At 45.3% G+C, this 21738-nt stretch overlaps 1 protein-coding gene across 2 annotated transcripts in view; it reads left to right on the top strand.

The window, feature by feature from the left end:
- The window catches only part of LPIN1 (lipin 1), a 180100-nt gene that overhangs the window by 143111 nt on the left and 15251 nt on the right, over nt 1-21738 (top strand). For both annotated transcript variants that reach the window (XM_073791577.1, XM_073791579.1), the window contains exon 21: nt 20882-20936. In XM_073791577.1, coding sequence (XP_073647678.1) covers nt 20882-20909 — 28 coding nt within the window. In that variant the 3' untranslated portion in view covers nt 20910-20936. The remainder of the gene's footprint in view (nt 1-20881; nt 20937-21738) is intronic.

Genomic DNA, 21738 nt, shown 5'->3' with positions numbered 1-21738 from the left:
AGGGTCAGGTGGAAGCTTGCCCCAAGGAAGGGGTGGTGGGGGCAGTGAACAGCAGGTGGATTTAGGAAATTCTGGAGGTAGAGCCAGAGGGATTTTGGTTGTTTAGATGGGAGGCTTAAAGGAAAACGAGAAATCAAGGGTGTTTCCTGTGTTTGGGGTTAATCTAGCAAGACGGTGGTAGCAGATAAAGCGAATTAGGAAAGGCAAAGGGAGAAGCCCACTTAACTCCATGCTGGACACGTTAAATTTAGGATACCCGTTGGGTGGTTGGATACACGGGTCCATTGGACTTGGCACCATGGAAGGCTTTAGAATCCTAAGAAGAACATTTTCAGAAGAATGGATATGAAGACATGGAAGCAATGAATTTGGATGACCACTTTGAGGCGTTCTGCTCTGAAGGGGTCAAGGGGAACTTTTTTTTTTTTAGACAATTTAAATTTCTTTCTTTTTTTAATTGAAGTATAGTGATTTACAATATCACGTTAGGTTCACGTGTATAGCACAGTGATTCAGTTCTACATATATATATTTTTCAGATTATTTTCCATTATAGGTTAATACAAGATACTGAATATTGTTCCCTGAGTTATATGGTAAATCCTTGTTGCTTATCTATTTCATATATATAGTAGTGTGTATGTGTTAATTCCATATTCCTAATTTACCCCTCCTCCCCTCCATATCCCCTTTGGTAATCATTAGTTTGTTTTCTGTGAGTCTGTTTCAGTTCTGTAAATAGATTCATTTGCATTATTTTTTAGCTTCCACATATAAGTGATATCATATAATATTTGTCTTTCTCTGTCTGACTTACTTCACTTAGTGTGGTAATCTCTAGGTCTATCCATGTGGCTGTGAATGGCAACATTTCATTCTTTTTTGTGGCTGAGTAATATTCCAGTGTGTGTATTCCAGTGTGTGTATTCCAATATTCCAGTAATATTCCATATATATACACACACACCACCTCTTCTTCTTTATCCATGGGAAATCATTTCTTGATAAGCTAGGGGTTTTGTGCTGAATGGTATCCCCTCAAGTTCATATGCTGAAGTCCCAACCCCGGTGCTTCAGAATATGACTGCATTTGGAGATGGGGCATTTAAAGAGGTGATTAAGTCAAAATGAAGTCTTTAGAGTGATCCCTAATCCAGTATGACTGAGATTCTTATAAGAAGAGGAAACCTGAACATGTAGAGGCACCAGGGATGTGTGGGTACAGAGGAAAGACCACGTGAGGACACAGTGAGATGGTGGCCATCTACAAAGCAAGAAGAGAAGCCTCAAAAAACCCAACCTGCTGACACCTTGATGTTGAACTTCCAGCCTCCAGAACTGGGAGAAAATTAATTTCTGTTGTTTGAGGCCCCAGTCTATGGTGTTTTGTTACAGCAGCCTGAGCTGACTGATACGTTCAGCTAGTCAACACCCCTAAGGACATTTGTCTGCCTGTGCACTTGGGCCTTTGACTGTCGGCTGAAATGCCCACCCTCCCTGCCCCCGGTCTGCTGGTCAATATTGCTCAAAGGTCACCCCCTCTGGGAAGCCTTCCTTTATCCATCCTTTTCCAGAAGCTCCTTAGGGGAGTGGCACTGTGGGAGCTGGTGCTCTGCACTGTGCGGCCTGCGCTTCTCATTCCCCTGCCTTCTTCATTGTATCTTTTCTGTAGCGTGCATCACCTTCTTACGTTGCCTGTGCTTTGCAAGCTTGCCTTGTCCGTCTGTCTTCCTCCACTGGGATGTAAGCTGCATTCAGACGGGCAATTTTGTCCATCTTGTCGCTGCTGCATCTCCAGGGCCTGGGACAGTGGCTGGGACCTGGTAATCACCCAATGCACTTTTGTTAATGAATAAATAAGGGAGAAATAATGGTGCAAATCTCTCTGCCACTGCTAGGCATCTTGCTGTCCCCGAGGGAAGGTCCTGCCGTTTTGATGAGCCATTTGTTTTTGCCGTAAGGATCATAACTTGGTGGTTTTTTTTGCCTTTGTGTTCCAAAAAATTGAGGCAGTGTTTGGCTTATACAGTGAGTGTTTCTGACATGCACCATAGCGATACTGTTGAGGAAGGCTGATCAAGGGTTTGCTAGCCTGAAACTTAGTTTCACATCCTGTAATATATGATCTTCTCACTTCTCCGCCTTTGCCAAGCTTTGGTCAAAAAGTGGTAGTGCACCTATTCGCAACCCTGAACCAGGCTTATAGTCCCAAGGCCTGCGGGACTGCCCCACAGTCAAGGTGTGGGCAGTGCGCGTTCTGTCGCTGTGCTGTGAAGGGGAGGGCCAGGCACACCTGGTCCGCGGGGGGTATATCTGGTCCGCAGGGGGTATACCTGCTCATCCAAAGGAGAGCAAAGGCTTCAGCTTCTGTCTTCCTCTCTGCAGTTTTCCTTGCGTAGATGGAGTTTTCCCTCAAACCCTTTGTAGAGTCCTTCCCACGTGGGATACAGAGTTGAAAAGGGGTCATTTAGAGGACAAACAGCAAAGGAAGCCAGCTGGCTCTGCTACCTGCTCCCCAGCCCCCAGTGTGCGCGGGAGGCTGTCTTTGCAGTGCAGTGGGTGAGGTGCTGGAGCCAACCCCTCGAGTGAGGCCGGCTGCCCCGCTTGAGAAGCTGGGCGCCCTGGGCAAGTTCCTCTGCTTCTCTGAGCCTCTGTCCTCATCTGGCAGAAGAGCCTGATGACATCTGCCTCGAAGCCGTTTGTGCAGGTCAAGCAGCTGGTGCACAGTGGATGGTCACTAACTGTTGGCGCTCTTCTCCCTTCCTGGGCGGGATCATTGTAATCTAGGACTCAGGGCCTTGGGACAGGGATGAAGATCTCAGATGAGCAGATTTACCACCGGTTTTGGTCATTTTTGTCCTCTTATTTTTAAACCGTTCATTTAGAAATGAGGGAACGGTGCTGCTTCCTAGCTTGGGCACTCGGGAAATCCCATTTTCTAGGTAAATATAAAGAGAGATCAGAGCCTGAGCACAATAACTGAGTGCCCAGTGCTGGACCACGTTTGTACAGGAGCCGAGCTGGATGCAGAAGCTTCTAGATCTCAGTACTTCTGACATGCTGCTGACACGAGGGTCATTTTTCTCTCTGACTGGCTGTGCATTGTTCCTCCACAAGTTAGGAGCCTCCCACTTCCCCCCCCCCCACCCCCTCCAGAAAGTCAGCTTCCCTTGCCGAGCGGCTCCAGACCAAGGGTTGAGAGCTGCCTGGTCCTGAAGCTGGGATCTAGTGGCTGATGGTGTGCGGGTTCCTTCCCGCTTTGACTCTTTTTCTTTTTCTCAGAGCGTTTGTAAGCAGCTTGTGCTCATTCTTTCCTGTACTCATTCAGTGAACGCTTACCAAGTATCTACTTCTATCTAGGACATGCACAGATGAAGATAGTGCTTTATGTATGGTAGTAAAGTATGAACAAAGTCTCTGGGTATTCAGATAAGGGAACAACTAAATAGTGAATGGGGTCGTGGGGGGAGGTTTCACAAAGGGGTGATATTGGAGATGGGTCTTGAAGGTTGAATAGGAGTTTGCCTGAGAAGGAGAGTCATCCCAGCCAGAGAGAAGTACTACAAAGATTCAAAGATGTGACAGATCCCGGCGTGTTTGGGGATGTTGAGGTTTCTGTGCCGGAGTCCATGACTGGTGCAATTTTTGCCTGTGTATAGGAGTATGGATAGTAGGTATGCTTCTGTGTTTATAGGAAGGTCGTGTGTGTGTGTGTGGGGGGGGGGGGGTGTTGGGGGGGGAATGAATGGAACGGTTGGTAGGGCCCAGCATGAAGAGACTTGATGAGCCTGAATATCACCAGACATTGGAGAGGAAGAAGGGTCCTAGTCTGGGACAGGAAACAAAGGGGATAAAGCTGTCACAATAGTGAATGTTTTTTCAGAACCCTCAGTGGTGGCTGCCACCGGCCACCTAGGACTGGTTCGAGTTCCTCTAATTCGGCGCCTGCCTGTGCAGCTTGATCTCCTTCCTAATGTGGCCCCTCCGGAGCAGCTCAGGGCTAGGAAGAGGTCCAGAAGGAATCAAACCCCTCCCAGGCTTTGAAGTAGTTTGTAATCTTGGAGGATGATAAAGCCCCGGGCATTTCCTGAGCGCCACTGACAAACACAGCTGCTGTTCTAATTTTTGCATTTAGTTTTTCCTATTCTGTTGGATTTATACAGACAGATTACAAAAAGATCCAGTTACTGAAGCCTGGTCCAGTCATTCACTCAGAGAACGTTTATGCTTCAGGAACTATTCCAGGCTGTATGAGCTCAGAAAGAGGATGGATTTTTCAATGACAGCAAATTCATCGTCTTGCCCTCTGTGAAATTAATTATCTCCCTGAACCTCAGTTTCCCATCTGTAAAACTGGCAGAGCAATTCTCACCTAACAGGAACGTAACATTCAAGGTACATGGAAGCATCTGGCTCATCAGAGGCAGATTTTTATTGCTTTCCTCTGACATGTACCTTCTCTCTGAAACATTGTTTTTACTTTGTTTGGGCAGGGAGATGGGTGTGGTTCCCCAGGACACCAGCAGATGGCGCCCAACAACGCACCGTGCCGGGAACGAGGTTTCCCCCGGTCCCCAGCCCTCCCCTTCCCCCTGTCTCCCCCACCCACTCCAGCCCCTTCCCTGCCTTCCTCCCCTTCTCAGTCATTCCAGGACCCAGGCAGAAAGTCACACAAAACACTTTGAGTTTGTCAGCAGATTCCTGGAAGGTCAAGCTGAAGGATGAATGCTCCCGTGTAGGACTGGAAGGTTCTTTTTTCTTATTTATTTTTTTTCTTTTCTCTTCTTTCTTTCTTTTTTTTTTTTTTGTCTCCCATGAGTTGCATCACTGGGCAGCCTCTTGGCTTTATTCATCAGACTCCTATGGTTTTTAGACCTTTCCCAATTGTTCTGTGTCTGCTTCCTTTCCAGGTCCCTTCTGACCAAGGCAGGATATCCAGTGTTGGCTGTGGCCAGGGAGCTGGTCCTTGTCCAGAGTTTTCTATGGTCCCTCCTTCTGCCCACCCATCGTATCTCCCACTTCCAGAGCCCAAACAGATGTGGTCCTGGGGACAGAGACCTGACACTGCTGTGATCCCAGGTGACTGTCTCTCAGCCCCAAGTCCCACATAGGGGAGTCTTGTCTGGCAGGGAAATGGGTTTCATCTTCAAAGTCTGATTTTTTACCTTGGAAACCCTGGCCTTTTCCCTCCCTCTCCCTCTTCCCAACCACACATGTGCTGCTGCTGGTATTTTTAATTTTGCCAGGTCTTCAAGGAGCTATCCCAAATTGGGTAGCCATTTGTTTTGGAGCCATTTGTTTGGAGGAAGGTGAGACTGGCCATCCAGAGGCATGCGGTATGCGGTGTAAGAAAGTGCTTCTTTTTATTGCTTTCATCACCCTCACTGTATGCTGGGCACTGTGAGTTCTGAGCAATGAAAATAGACCCGGCCCCCAAGGAGCCCTTGGACAAGGGGGCATTAGAAGACAGACACAAATATAGTCCCTGGAGTGAGACGTGCTGTGGAATAGGTAGATCACACGGGTCCAGGAGCTAAGAGATGGGAGCAGGAGTGGCTCTGCTCACCATCGCCCCCTAATGACCCACTTGGGGAATTTATGTTTCCTGTCACTTCTGCAACTTTGGGCTCTGAGGGTCTAGAGGTCTTGGGTCCCAGAGTGGCAATGTCATCACCAAGGAATACAAGAACCCATAGACTTAAAGCTACAGCATCTGCTGGCCATTTTGGGCTCTTTGTGCCAATAATCATGAGGCAAAGAAAGGAGTTCCTCTACTGGTAGAGGTAATTGGCCGTGCTCATCATGAGGAAGTAGGACTGCTGCTTTATAACGAGGGCAGGGGAAATACGTTTGGCGTTGAGTTGGTCCCCTGGGCATCTCTTGGCACTCCCACACTCGATTTTGACAGTAAATGGGCAAGTTCCACAGCTATGGCTTAATAGGGGCTCAGGCCCCCTTAGGGGATGGTCGGGTCTCCCTCTGCCTCGGGAAAATCCACATAGGTCAGCAGTGCTAGCTAACATGGTGGGAAACAGTGCGGGTGGTGGAGGAAGGAGATGATGAACTTCAGATACGACCTTGGGAACAACACAACAGCCCCTCTCTTGTAAGTTTCCCCAGGAAGTATGCCCAGTCAGAATCCCAAAGAAGCTGTGCCTTAATAGAGTGAACTTAATATGAGAGGCAAGGGATGTGAGTGGTGAAGCGTTGGACCGCATTGCTGATGCCCATGTAGACCCCTTCTACCTGATAGTTCCTTCTCTTGAGAATTGCCTTGGATAGTGGGTGCAGCCCTGGAAATGCTTGCAAGGTTACATTCTCCCCCAGAGGATGGGTTCCAGCCAAAGGTTAACTCGGGATACAGAAGACTAGACTGACCCCTTGCCTCAAGGTAGGACAACCCTAGGGTTTCTTTTATGGTCCACATAGGCTTCAGCTGAGCCCAGATTTTTGCTTAGCTCTCTCCACTGCCCCATCTGCTTCCCTCTCCTCCGTAAGGATCTTACTGAGAGCCCTCCCTTAATGGTTTACTTGCACAAGGATCTCTGATTTAGTTCTAGAGAGCCTGACTGAAAATCAGTAGCTGTTGGGACAGAAGAGAAGGAGATGCTTTTGTCTGGGAGCTCAGAGGAGTCTTCCTTCGGGTAGGTCTCGAAGGATGCATGCGAATTTGATGATAGGAAAAGACATTCCAAGCAGAGGAACAGCATAAGAAAGGTACAATAGTCATGTGCTGTGTCTCGAGAATATCGGGATGTTTTATTTGGCTGAAGTGCTAAGCTTATGGGGTAGGAAGGGCTGTGAATGGCAGAAGCAGTTTGAAACTAATTTGTAAAAGTCCAGGTAAGAAGATGGACTTCAGGCTTTACATCCAAAATAACCCTGGCTAGAGCTCTTCCCTGGCTCTGTTGCAATTGGCTCGGACCTGAGGGACCACCACTTAGGAGTTAATGGCTATATCAAAAAAGCATCCTATGTCACATTCCAAGTCAGTGGGAGGGTTAGGGTGTAAAACTCATGCTCCCAATTTCCAGCCCAAGGCTTTATCCTTTGCTCATAATACTGAAATCCTTTGACTCCTAAAGTAATATTTTTAGTCCACTCCTGCACTGTGGAGATAGACGTATCCCGATTCATCTATTCCTAACGTTCTTAACTGTTTCTTTTTTCTTAACAATTCCTAACAATAGTAGTTCAGATTCATTAGCTTCACTCTATGTCAGATGCTTTCGTGTACATTAACTCATTTGATTCTCACAACTACCCAGGGAAGCACGTAGTGTTATTCTCATGTTAGAGATTAAAAAATAGAGTCACTGGGAGGTCAAATAAAGTATCTAATGGAGAAACCCAAGATTTCCCCACTTTACTACTAGAGTATGTTTTCTTCTATGTCATTTATTTTTTGTTGCATAACAAACCACCCCAAATCTTAGTGGATTAAAACAACAACAACTTATTTATTTGATGACTCCCTGGGTTGGCGATTTGGACTGGAATCAGCTGGGTGGCTTTTCTGCCTCAGTGGTGAGCTGCTACTGGCTAGGCACCTCTGTTTCTCGAGATTAGCTGGCTTATGGCTGGGGCACCGGGACAGTTTGTCTCTCATCACGCCACAGACAAGCCCAGGCTCTGTCGCACGGTAGTTGTCTTAGGATCCAAGAGCAACCAGGTTAGACAAGCTCCAGCGTGTGAACGCCTTTTAGCCTCTGTTTGTGTCACAACCGCTAACATCCCGCTGACCAAGTTACCTGGCTCAGAATCTGCGTGGTGGTCGCTGCCCAAGGGCATGGATGCAGGGAGGGAATAATTTGTGGCACTGTTGTCCACCTATCACATTCTGTTTTCAAAACACTTCTTTTAGGTTATAAAAATGAATGTATGTATGATATATTTATATATTATGCATGTATTATACGTATATTGTGTTCGTTTGGAAAATTGGGGAGATACGGAAAAATCTAAAGAAGGACAAAAATCATCTATAACGCGCCACTCAGAGATGATCATTGTCAGTATTTTAGTGTTTCCTCCTGTCTTACGAGCATGTGAGTGAATTGATGACTGTGCGTGTATATACGTTTGTGTAATATTTTCTTCTAAAAGAATATCAGAGCCTGCCTTTTAAATTGACATTATATTATGAACATTTCCCCATGTCACCAAATAATTCTTGAAAATATGATACCTTTCAATAGTCTATCGTATCTCTCCACCATATTTATCCTTACCCTGTCTTTAATTTTAATTTTTTTTCTGCTGTTTAGGTTGCTTGCATTTCTTTTTGTTTGTTCGTTTTTAGGTATTATAAATGACAGTATATTGAAGACTCTGGAATATAAATCTTTATCCACATTTCTGGTGATTTTCCTAGGACAGATCCCCAGAAGTGAATGACTAGATCAAAGAAGATAACATTGCTAGGGCTTCTGATACATTTTGCTAAACTGCTTTCCTGGAATCTGCCCTCTCACAGCCTGCATTGTGGCACTCTCAAGAGTGCTGAGTATTCTCTTGAAAAGAGAAAAATGATCATTTTTGCCAATTAGGCAAAAAAAGGTACCTTATTTTAATTTGCATTCCTGGTAAGCAGTAAGGATAAACATTTTAGAAATGCTTATTGACCATTTGTAGTTCTTCTGTGAATGTCTTTTTCTTTAAAAAAATGTTGTCCATTTTACATCAATTTGTATGAATTGCCCTGTATTCATGTTTGCTAAATTACAAATATTTTCCTACTTAGGTTGTCATTTGCCTTTTAATTTTGTTTGGGGAATTGTTTTTGACATGTGGGGTTTAACGTGTTTTGTTGTTGCATCTATTTTTCTTTCTTTTTTGATAACAGCCATTGCTTTCATGTTTAGAACATCTTTTTTGACCTATCTCTTAAAAAATGTAAGATGTAGTGGCTTTGCCACTTAGCAGAACAATGTTCAGAAAAGCTTTCTGTCTCTGGAACCAGAACTGACAGGTAGAGCTGATGTGCTGTGTGACATTTCCCCTCCAGCTGAGCTTGTGTCCACTGCCTCCAGGGTCCATGGTTAACTGACACAAGGATGCTTGGCAAAGGCCTTTGGGGCCTCGTGGTGATGCTGTGAGCCCATCAGGAAGCCTGCGCCTCGCTCACACCCGCTGCTTGTCCTCTTACCATTGGCCCCAGCCTCCCATCATCCTACCTGGGAAGCGGGGGCCACACTCTTCTTTGTGTCTTTTATAATCCTGGCTGGACTCATCACCTGATACTCTGAGGTCCACGCTGCGTGGTAGCCTGTCGTCTTCCCCATGGTGTGAACTTGAATCCCAGTGGCCATGAGGCTGGTGTGTGACGGTGTTGCTTAGCAGATTGATGAGCAGAGCCATCCCTGTCCATCCCTGTATTTCAAAGTAGCTTTTTAGTGCCACCTGTGGAGTAATCGAGTGGTTCTTTCTTCATGTGCGCTAAAGATGCAAGGAAATAACATTGGTGTTGCAGATTCTCATTTGTACTGATGGGGATCTGAGGTTGATTTCCTAGTGGCAACTGGGAGGGAACATGGTTGTTGTGGAAAAAGGTGGGGGATACAGAGCCATTCAGAACGGGGTTCCCGTTCCTTTCAGCCTCTTATTATGTTGCTCTGACCAATCCCTGACCTTCCTGAGCCTCTACCTCTGATCATTAGTAGAAACTGTCTTTCTCAGAGAACTGTTACGAGTATGGAATGAGGTGATGTAGATCATGTATGGAATGAGATAATGAGATCATGGCTGACACATAATAGTTCTCAGTAAACGGTCAATAGTATTTTTTTTTTTTTCTTTTTTGGCGATACCTCACGTCATGCGGGATCTTAGTTCCCTGACCAGGGATCGAACCTGTGCTCCCTGCAGTGGAAGCGTGGAGTCCTAACCACTGGACTGCCAGGGAAGTCCCGGTTAATAGTATTTTTATCCAGAAAAAAAAAGCTATCTAAGTAAAAAAAATTAAATGATGGTTTACAGATGTTGGCAATTTGTGAAAATTTCAAGAATAATTTTTTGGAATGTCAGGGATCTGTCACTATGCTTTCCCAGAAACATGAGGTGAGATGGGTTAGGTGTAATGCAAAAACACAGCACTGCCCACCTTCTGTAAGCATCGATTTTGATATTAAAACACACAGTTACATGTAATGGAGTTGGATGCAAAATTCACATGAACTTCTAGGAAAAAACATAAGGCTTCAAGGAAATTGCTCACCAGGGCGATTTGAGGGAGCAGTTTCCTCCCAGCCTCCTGGAAGAGAACCTCCCAGGAAGGTTCCCTCCTCTTGGGCACGCGCAGTATCTTTATACACTCCTTGTGGGGACATTGGAGCTGTGGAGAGACTATATCTTGTTCTTCCGGCACTCCCCTGGCCCCTTGACATTTGGTGTAACTGTGGAACTTGTCATAGACAACGAAACGTGGGCAGAAGTGATATTTGTCATGGGAGCAGAAGCTCATGAGCCAGCATCTGGTTCTCCCTTTTGCTCTGTCCAGTCTCAGCCATCGTGGAAATGGGACAAGCTTCACTCAGCCTGGGTCTCTGGCAGGGTCTCCCAGTAGGTCACAGTGACATGTACTGGGTGGGCCAGAAGGTTCGTTTGGTTTTTGCCGTAAGATGGCTCTCGTAGCACTTAGTTGCCCTTAACTTCATTAGAAACAATTTTGTTAGATTGTATGTGACAGCTGTCATATCAGCGTGCATTTAAAAAGTGACTTATCAAAATCGGTGAATTTTTGTGTAGCCATTTTAATATTGAAGATGGAAGAAAAAAAGCAACATTTTCGGCATATTATGCTTTATTGTTTCAAGAAAGGTAAAAACGCAACTGAAACGCAAAAAAAGATGTGTGCAGTGTATGGGGAAGGTGCTGTGACTGATCAAACGTGTCAACAGTGGTTTGCGATGTTTCGTGCTGGAGATTTCTCGCTGGACGATGCTCCACGATCCGGTAGACCAGTTGAAGTTGATAGCGATCAAATAGAGACACTAATTGAGAACGATCAATGTTACACCACGCAGGAGATAGCTGACATACTCAAAATATCCAAATCAAGTGTTAGTCATTTGCACCAGCTTGGTTATGTGATTCCCTTTGATGTTCGGGTTCCACATAAGTTAAGTGAGAAGAACCTTCTTGACCATATTTCTTCATGCCATTTTCTACTGAAATGTAATGAAAAAGTTCTGTTTTTAAAACAAATTGTGACGGGCGATGAAAAGTGGATACTGTACAATAATGTGGAATGGAAGAGATCGTGGGGCAAGCGAAATGAACCACCACCAACCATGCCAAAAGCTGGTCTTCATCCAAAGAAGGTGATGTTGTGTATATGGTGGGATTGGAAGGAAGTCCTCTATTATGAGCTCCTTCCAGAAAACCAAACGATTAATTCCAACAAGTACTGCTCCCAGTTAGACCAACTGAAAGCGGCACTCTACGAAAAGCATCCAGAATTAGTCAACAGAAAACATAATCTTCCATCAGGATAACGTGAGACCACATGTTTCTTTGATGACCAGGCAAAAACTGTTACAGCTTGGCTGGGAAGTTCTGATTCATCCTCTGTATTCACCAGACGTTGCACCTTTGGATTTCCATTTATTTCCATCTTTACAAAATTCTCTTAATGGAAAAAATTTCAATACCCTGGAAGACTGTAAAAGGCACCTGGAACAGTTCTTTGCTCAAAAAGATACAAAGTTTTGGGAAGATGGAATTATGAAGTTGCTAGAAAAATGGCAGAAGGTAGTGGAACAAAAGGGTGATACGTTGTTCAATGAAGTTCTTGGTGTAAATGAAAAATGTGTCTTTTATTTTTACTTAAAAGACCAAAAGCACTTTTTGGCCAACCCAATAACACAAGCAAGAAATCAGCCTCTGTTGTTTTAAGTCTCTGGGTATTTGGGATTATTTCTTTCTTAATTGCAGCAGAACCGAGCTTATCCTGACTGATACACTACTTGAGGGCAGAGGTGGAAATGCAGATGGCTTCACTTTGCCCATATGGCCTTCACAGTGCTGCATTCACAGCTGACACTCAGGTGTGTTTTATTTCAGACACTAATGGAGCAGGTCTGGGCCTCGCCGAGAAGATTTGGGTGTGAGGGTGACTGAGCTGGAACCTTCCATTGACACCTGCCCCCGCTGGTACCAGGGCCCCAGCACTGGTTTGGCTCATGAGGCTCATGAGAAGAAATAAGGGCAAAAGGACAGACCCTTGTTCAGCATCTACTGGGTAGCAAGGCCTGAACCAGGTGCTTCCTCTACATCCTAAAGATCATAGCAGCCTAGGGAGTTATTATTACTACCTCCCTTTTATAGATGGGAATGTGGTATCTCAAGGAGGGAACTTATTCAAAGCCCCAAAGCTGGTAATGGTCCAGGCTGAGATGCAAACTCAGGCTGAGGAAATGAACTATGAAGGGAGAATCTGTGTCCTTCTCATCCATTATTTATATTTCTCTGAAGTGCTGATTCTCATCAAATTAGAGCCAGGAAGCATTTTCTGACCACTCAGTCTAAAAACGATCTTGTCCCCTGCCTCTGCATCATCGTTTTTTTCTTACCGTGTGTTTTCCTCCATAGCTCTTAATTGTTTACTATCTGCCCCTCGCATCATGCTATAAACGCTAGCACAGAAAGGATCACATCCTCTCACTACCTCTGGGGTGCCCAGGACCTGTTCCCTGATGGCACATAGGAGGCATTTAGTAAATGGTTGCTTTATTCAATAAATGAAGATCCCATATGTTGATGGAGGGGAATGTAGAGGTTAAAAGCACAGACTCTGGAGCCATACTACCTGGTGTTGAATCTCAACTTTGCTAATTCCTGGCTGTGCGACCTTGGGAAAGTTACTTAACCCCTCTGTGCCTCATGTTTCTCATCTGTTGAATGAGGATAATACTAATAACTTTCCTCATGATAGTTGTAAGGATTGAAAGGTGTGTAAAACAACTTGTAAAGCATTTAGAACAGTGCCTGGCACACAGGAAGTGCTCAGCGAGTACCAGGCATTTGTATGTGTGAGTCCACTGGACAGTGTCCAGAATATGTTTCTCATACTTTCGCTGGTAGAGCCCATGAGAAAATGGTTGATGCTGCAGTGCTTGAAATCATTTGCTACAGTAGAAGGATCATGGAACTTGCCGTCAGACTGACCTGGAATGCTCTCAATACCTAAGTTCTGTGACCATTCACCAGGTTTGATAAACTGAATGTTTGTGTCCCCCCAAAATTCATGTGATGAAACTTAACCCCCAATGTGATGGTATGAGGAGGTGAGGTCTTTGGGAGGTGATCAGGTCACGAGGGTGGAGCCCTATTGATGGAATTAGTGCCCTTATCAAAGAGATCCCAGAGAACTCCCTCCTCCCTTCCCCGTGAGGACACAGCCAAAAGACTATATACCAGGAAGCAGGCCCTCACCTGACATCGGATCTGCCATCATCTTCATCTTGGACCTCCAGCCTCCACAACTGTGAGAAATAAATATCTGCTGTTCATAAGCCACCCAGTCTCTGGTGTTTTGGTTACAGTAGCCTGAGTGCACGAAGGCACCAGGTGACTTGGGCAAGCCCATTGCCCACGTGGATTTGTTTCCCCATCTGTGAGTTGTGCTGTGTTAGCAAGCACATAGACCAACATTGCTGGGAGGGAGTGATACACACAATAATGATGAAAACAGCCATGACATATGCACGGCAGACTTAGTATGTGGGTAAGATGAAACTTGGTCTGTGAAGACCTCCTGCTCAGTGTAGGCGAAGAGCCTGTGAGTGTCTGTAACAAACGTGAACAAATGCATGGATGAAGGTGGATTTTGCTGAATGAATGCAGAGAAGAGACAGCATTGCTTTTTTGGTTTAGGACTTAAAAATGTCGTACTGTGTGGGTAGAAGAGATTATGTAGGCAACAAGAATTTCTCGGGGATTAGGTGAAATTCTGGCATTGGGAATCGCATTTGGAAGATTTTGCCAGGCACAACGTTCCTCTTGCCCTCCTCATGGGGCGGCCTGTGTGGGAATGGCTCTCCACTAATCTGTCATGACACGGCCTGAGCTCATGATCATGTCTTCCACTTACTACTGACTATGTGGGAACAAAGAAATCAAAACCATGGTTCCTAAAAGATTCCCTAATGGCTGCAATATTTTGGCTTCCTGAGCATAACTGAATTAATTTATGGTTTTTGTAGACTAGTAATGGAATCCGTCGACCTATGGCTCTGTCATGCTTGTTCGGGAGATATGCCAATTGGTTCCATTAATTCTGGGAGAAAACAGTCGTCAGCCAGTTTTTCTTTGCACCTCACCTGCACAGTGAAACATTGGGTGGTCTTTTTCTCCAGTTGAATAGATTAATCTGTTCGTTGTATAAAAGGAATCGTGAGCTGAAACATTACATCAAACTGCTAGCCTGCACCCTACACTATGGAATATCAGTTTTATTAGTTCCATTCTTCAAGACATTGTGAAATAATGGGAAGCACATTGTGTAACGGAGGTACACATCATCTGTATGGCAGATTTCAGCGCACACAATTCCAAATGACCTTCTTGGTTTTCTAACTAAGTGTAAATTACTTAGTAACAATGGAGTTAACGAAACTACTATTCACTCAAAACAACATTGCTATTATTCATTTAATACAAAGCCCACGTGAGATGCCTCTAGTATATGAAATACATTATGGGTAATTATGCAGTTGTTAAAGTCTTCTAAAGCATTTGTTTGAAAATTCAGGAAATGGAAACATCAGCAAATCCAGATGTTAATTAACCTTGACAGTGATCACAGTGTAACTCTTTTGGTAAATAAGGCTGGGAAAAATACTGTTATTGTTATTTGCTAAACACGAGGGAAAACAAATCTAGAGGTTAATAAAGTTGGCAAATCACTTCTCAGCTACTCCCTCATTTGTAACTTTCGGCTCCATTTTAGAGAGACTCTGGGGAAGTTATGGCTGAACATTCTGTGAGGAAATGTGACACCTCTTGAGATGATGAAGAAAGTGGTCTTCTGATGTTGTTTGGTTTGGACAAAAACATTCCCTTTCCTTGTCAAGGTCATCCTATTTTCACAGCAGGCAAGCAAGAGGTTTGTTTAAAAAACTCAAAGGACTTCAAAATTGTACCTAATCAGAACTTGAACTCTGGTGCCCTCCTTAGTCACTAAGCATCTTTTATTATCTTCCAGGCACAGTGAAGGCAGGTACTTAATTGGGGAGAAGATGGAGGGGGAAGATTGGGAGAACTTCTAGATTGATTTAAAAACACCAAACACCCTCCTATTATTTTACTTTTTATCCTTTTTTATGTATAAAATGTTGAAATATCAGGGTTAGAGGAAACTTTACAAGTTATTTAATCCAGTTGACCACTGAATTTCCTCTAGAGAATTTGTGTCACTGGTCTTCTAACTTCGACTTGAAGTTGGGTGGTGGGAAGCTCAGCAGGAACTAGCAGTCTTCCTAGCTCAGCTGTCTTTCACTAGATTTTGTAAACAATTGAAGTGTAGTTGATTTACAATGTCATGCTAGTTTCAGGTGTACAGCACAGTGATTCAGAGATATATACATACATATTTATAGATAGATAGATAGATACGGCCATTCTTTTACAGATTCTTTTCCCTCATACGTTATTACAAAATATTGAGTAGAGTTCCCTGTGCTATACAGTAGGTCCTTGTTGGTTATCTCTTTTATATATGGTGGTGTGTATCTGTTAATCCCAACCTCCTAATTTATACCTCCCTCTTTTTGACTATTAATTTCTTCCTTACTTATTTTAAAATTTAGCTAAAATTCATTTCCTCATAAAGTTTCTTGGTCCTAATTCCTTCTCCACCTGCCTCCACCCCCCCTTTCCCGTTATGGTCTCACACCCACGTCTAATTCTTCTACAAGACCAGCTGTGTCTGATAACATCCCTCTGGCCCTCCAGACCCTCTCTTCACCTCGTCCCTCTGCTCTCTGCCCTGGGACGCTGACCTATATGGAATTCAAGGGGCTTCATCCGTGGGGTCCTGTGTGCTCTGACTTCTGGTTGGCTTTGGCCATAGGAGACTGAAAGGAGAGAGGAGAGTGGGTTCGGATGTCTGTATTACCTAGGCGCCTACCTGTGGGGTTCTCTCTGGTGGGGTTTGTTCTTACTGATTGTCACTGATTGTTTTTCAAGGAGACCTTCTCTCTGCATGACTTTCTTCAGGTTTCAGGAACTACTTCCTCCCTACATACTCTGTGTCTTGGGGGGACAGCTTCTCTGCTTCTAGCCTTCTTCTTTTTTTCCTTTTATACCTATTCCACTGCAAATAGTCCCTTCGTAGACGAATCTTCCTCGAATTAACCCAATTGGATAAAGCCATCTGTTTCCAGTTGGGACTCTGGCTGATACAATAGCCCCTCAGATAATTCTAATACACTGCATATCCACTATGTCTTCTCCACTCGAATGCCCCAAGATCCCTCAACTGTGACTAACATTGCATGGCTTTAGGAATTCTACCTATTCTCTGCAATGTTCCAATGGGGCAATTTCCCTGATGAAGTGTGGGACCTAGAGTGAAAGCAGTGGTCCCGGGCTGATGAGAACATGGCAGAGGGGCTTACTGGTGGTGCAGTGGTTAAGAATCTGCCTGTCAATGCGGGGGACAGGGGTTTGAGCCCTGGTCTGGGAAGATCCCACATACCGTGGAGCAACTGAGCCCTTGTGCCACAACTACTGAGCCTGTGCTCTAGAGCCTGCGAGCCACAACTACCAAGCCCATGTGCTGCAACTACTGAAGCCCGCACGCCTAGAGCCCGTGCTCCACAACAAGAGAAGCCACCGCAATGAGAAGCCTGCGCACCGCCACGAAGAGTAGCCCACGCTCGCTGCAACTAGAGAAAGCCCGCACGCAGCAACGAAGACCCAACGCAGCCAAAAAAAAAAAAACACAGCAGGTTCCCTCTCATTGCCTCTGGAGACCACGTTAGCCACTGACACAGCTGAGGGCATGCGTGCAGACCGCCTTTGGACACCACGTCGTGTGGTGGCAGCAGGCCGAGCTTGTAGTTGTGCTGTGTGATGTGAGGCTTGCTGTCGGTCAGACCTCAGGGTGAGTCCCGGCTCCACCACTGACCAGACGTGTGAGCGACTCTGAGTCCATAAGGTGGGCTAAAGTGCCGCTCCCTGCCTCCCGGCTGTGTCCTGAAACGAGCCAGTGTATGGGGAACTGCTCTGAGAACGGTAAAGCGTGGTGCAGCTGTGACTACTACTGTTCATCAGGTGGTGTTACCTCTGCTCTTCTCCCTTCCCCTACCTCTCCATCTCCCTCCCTCTCCTCTCCAGCAGCTGCAGGGGTGTCACCTTTGACAGAAATGTCTCTCAACACTTCATCTCCAGATCCATCAACGTTCTAGGCGTTTCTCAAAGGCCAGCTCACGACGGCCGCCTTCCTAGCACTCTCCCCGATCAACCCTATGACAACCACTCTTCTCATTTTCTGCTAGAACCTTTGTATTTCTCCTGGAACGTTTTGCTATTCCTAACTCTTAGAAAGCTAGAGACAGAAAGAATCTTAGTTATCCTCTGGTGCTACCTTTTTGTTTTAGAAGAATGAATGAGTTGAAATTTAGGAAGGGGAGCAATTTGTCCAAATTTATGGAGTAAATGAGGGATGCAGTCAGAACCCAAAGGCAGGACTCAAGCCTCTGGGCCCAGAGTTGCTCCCAGGACACCCTGCACCTTGAGGACTGTCTGCCCTGCCCCATGGTGGATGGTGTGTCCACTATTCAGCTGTGATCTCTTGGAGGGCAGAGGCTGTGACTCGTTCTTCTAAGTTCTCACCTGTCGTGACATTTACCTGTAGCCTGGCCAGTCTATTCAAGGCACAGATGACTGCGGTACTGAGGCTGGAATGGAGAACAAGACTGAAAAACTGGGATGGTCTTAAGTCAACTGCTGACTGAAAGCGTCTTCATCTTCTGCCTCCTTTCTCACCCCAGATGATATACCCACTGTTTAAAATCCAAGGCCAAGATGGGATTATCCCTTTCCCCGATAATTTTAAGCGAACATTTTTGAGATTCCTGGATCTCACTGCTGAGCCCTGCTGAACAGAGGTTTTGGAGCACTGTCAAATGAAAAAGGCTCAGGAGTACGTGAAAATGGAAAATTCAGTTGCGAGGAAGTGACTTCCTTGGCTTATTGCAGTGAGAAAAGTTAGCTGACGAGAGTGAATCTTCAAAGAATTAATTTACAGAACTATGTGCTTAACATTGCAGCCTCAGCTGAAAGAGCCAGAGAGTCGGAACAAGTGCGTGTGTGGGGAAGGTTACTGACGGCCTTGGTACCTTGTGAGGTAGGCAAGTCAAGTCAGCATCCCAGAGCGGGGAGGATGGCCCTGGGGGCCGAATCTTCCCAATGAGGTACACTCTGCAAGTTGGCGTCTTGCCTGCTTGAGGTCCTGCCAGTAGAGCTTTCCAATGGAGTGGCCAGAGTCCTGGAGCTTCCTTTCGAGAGCCACAGAGAGCTGAGAAGCCAGGCTGCTTCTTAGCGTGCCATCAAGTTCATGTTTCTCAAGGAGTGTGGTAGCCCATCGAAGCAAGACTTGTTGTGATAGCTACATGCAGGAGAGCATTTTTTTTTTAAACCATGCGAGCAGGGGCGGCTCTAACACCTGTTCCTCTGCTTCCTAACGTGGTATATCCTGTGCTCAGGGGCAAGGTTGGTATGGCGGCATGCAGGAAGTCTTAGGGAGAGAGTGGGGTATCCTGGAGACAGCACCAGTGTTGGAAGAAAACAGAACTGGGCTTGAGGCTGAGTTCTGCCTTTAACTTGCTAGGTGATAATAATTTACCTCTTTGCGGCTCAGTTTTCTCACTTGGGAAATGATGACAGAGAAACGTACCTTGACAGCTCTTGTATTGAATGGCAATCAGTATCTCCAATTATAGCTTATACTAGTACCCAGCACGTAGTAGGTGTTGCTACTGATAACGGCGCCGCTGTTAGTGATGACAGTGATGGTGGTGGTCATCATGGTGCTGGCGGCTTAGTAGCAATGGGGCTTTTTCTTCCCATTCAGTATTTTGAAGTACATGATTCTTCTTTGTGATTAGGAAGTAGCACCCAAATACAATAGAATAATGGGATTCCCTGGCTGGAGGGGATCATAGAGACCTTTTCCTCTAACCTCCTACATGTGATGCCTAAATACATTTAAATTAGTATTTCATCCTCTGTTTCAATATCCTCCTGATGGGGCATTCAGTAACTCACTACCCTGATGTTGATCAAATGGTTTCTTTCTGAGCAGTAGTTTCCTAACCTGGAAAATAGGGTTGATAATGCCCAGGTATCAAGATTGTTTCAGGGGTCAGAGGTCATGCAAGTCAAAGGTCAAGACAGGAGTGCAATAACTGTTTTCCTCTCTCCCTTCTCTTTCCCTTCCCTGGAAGCTGCTTGTTTTATCTTTGGATGGCTCTATTTTTTTTTTTAAATCAATTTCTGACTCCCCGGGCTTTCGCTCATCAGTCTCAGTTTCCCTCTCTGTGGCCACCAGTCAGTCTTCCCTAAGCCAGCCCTGCAGACATCACTCTTGTCCCTCAGTGTCTCATCTCTATCCCTGGTTCCTTTGGTCACTCCTTGTCGTCACGTGGTTTCCAGGCCTCTTGCCTTATTTAATCTTCTCTGAGTGTGTGCCTACTTCCTACTCAAACCATGGTACCCCTCAGAGCCAAGGGAGAGAGGGTGTTTAGAGAGCATCTCACTTGTAGTTTTGTATCTGGGGAAACAGACGCCCAACATGAGGAGTAATAGCACAGCAAGTTCTGTCGTGGTCGGCGACATATCCTAGGAGGTGTTTTCTGATTTATCTGTTTACAGCTGTGATGCCATTGTGGCAGCAACTTTTATACTTTCATTGCAGTGTTTCTTTACTCTTTCGAGAATGGGCTCCAGATACAGCAAAAGGGTTCTCTTGGTGGTAAGCGTATCTGGATTCTTTTTTTTTTTAAAATAAATGTATTTATTTATTCATTTATTTTTGTCTGCGGTGAGTCTTCGTTGCTGCGCACGGGCTTTCTCTAGTTGCGGCAAGCGGGGGCTACTCTTTGTTGCGGTGCGTGGGCTTCTCATTGCGGTGGCTTCTCTTGTTGCGGAGCACGGGCTCTAGGCGCGTGGGCTTCAGTACTTGTGGCGCACGGGCCCAGTAGTTGTGGCTTGAGGGCTCTAGAGTGGGGCTCAGTAGTTGTGGCGCATGGGCTTAGCTGCTCCGCAGCATGTGGGATCTTCCCGGATCAGGGCTCGAACCCGTGTCCCCTGCACTGGCAGGTTTATTCTTAACCACTGCGCCCCCAGGGAAGCCCTGAATTTTTTAAGAACATTTTACATGCAACAGCAATTGGTGTTCCTTAGCACAACAACTTGAAATTTGGATGAGCATCCACTCTTTGAAGCTGGTGCAGCTGTACGGCAGAGGCGTGGAGCTGGTTATTTTTATTCCACATGGCAACAGGGTGGAGAAGAAGAAGGCAAGCTTCCCTGTGAGATGGGGCTGAAGTACTTCCTCCAGTTACATCTAGTAGTTCAAGTGCAGGTGCATCATCCTATCTCTCTAGACCTCAGTTTCTTCTTAAAAGGAGGGTTATGACCTGTTCATTGCCTAACGCTAAGGGTTGTGGGAAGATTATGTGAAAATAATGTATCAAAGGATTTTTTAGAACTATAAAGCATGATGCATAAACACATTTTCTTGCAATCTAGGCTGAGTAAATTTTCTACTGCCCAGTTATCTTCCGTGAATTCACAGCCATCCTGGTCACCTGAGGCAGGTTGCCAAGTATGAAGTACACTCAAGTTCACTGTTCTGGATTTTTCTTTTCTCAAGCTCAAGTTCAAGACTCCAGTTTTCCTGAATGTCTTCTTGGACGACATCAGCCATGGTGAGTTTTCTGTCATCTGAGCCTAGTCCTACCTGTTGTGATTTTTATTTCGGGCACAGTTATATTATTCTACTTCATGTCTGTCTCCCCTTTAGCCAGTTTCCAGCAAGTTCTGCCAACTTCACGTCTTACAAGACTGTCCAGTTAAATCCTTTTACATATCACAAATGCATAAAAATAGAGCTTCTGAAGCAAGAGATAAAAGTTGAGAACATGTTAAGAGTTACCTTCCATTTATAATGATTTGATTATAATCAATGATTTGATTATAGTGAGTTTACTGTTTCTCTTAAGTTTTGGGCCATACATATTTCTTTTTTCCTCCCTCCTTCCTTCCTCCCTCCCTCTCTCCCTCCCTCCCTCCCTTCCTTCCTTCTGTTACTGGACTAAACTTGGGTCCGCTTGCCCGCGCACAGTAAAGCCAATCTACTGACACCAGGCTTTGGTGAAGGAAAATGAAGCGTTTATTCGGGGCGACAAGCAAGGAATCCAGATAGCTAGTGCTTAAAAGATCAGAACTCCCCAAAGGCTTTCAGGGAAAGGTTTATAAAGACAGGGTGACGGAGGGGCATTGTGGGGTGTGTGATCAGCTCGTGGACATTCTTCTGATTGGTTGCTGGTGAGGTCATCAGGAATCAACATGATCAACCTTCTGGTTCCAACTGATCTGGGGTCTATGTCATTGTGCGCAGCATACAGTTCACTTCTTCCACCTGGTGGGACTTTCAGTATCTGCAAAACAGCTCAAAGGACATGGTTCCAAATATTATCTACAGCCCTTGAGGAGGAACTAAATGTCCTT

This window comes from Tursiops truncatus, chromosome 14, assembly GCF_011762595.2.
Source record: "Tursiops truncatus isolate mTurTru1 chromosome 14, mTurTru1.mat.Y, whole genome shotgun sequence".
Taxonomy (NCBI): Eukaryota; Metazoa; Chordata; class Mammalia; order Artiodactyla; family Delphinidae; genus Tursiops; species Tursiops truncatus.
This window is presented reverse-complemented; position numbering and strand designations above follow the sequence as displayed.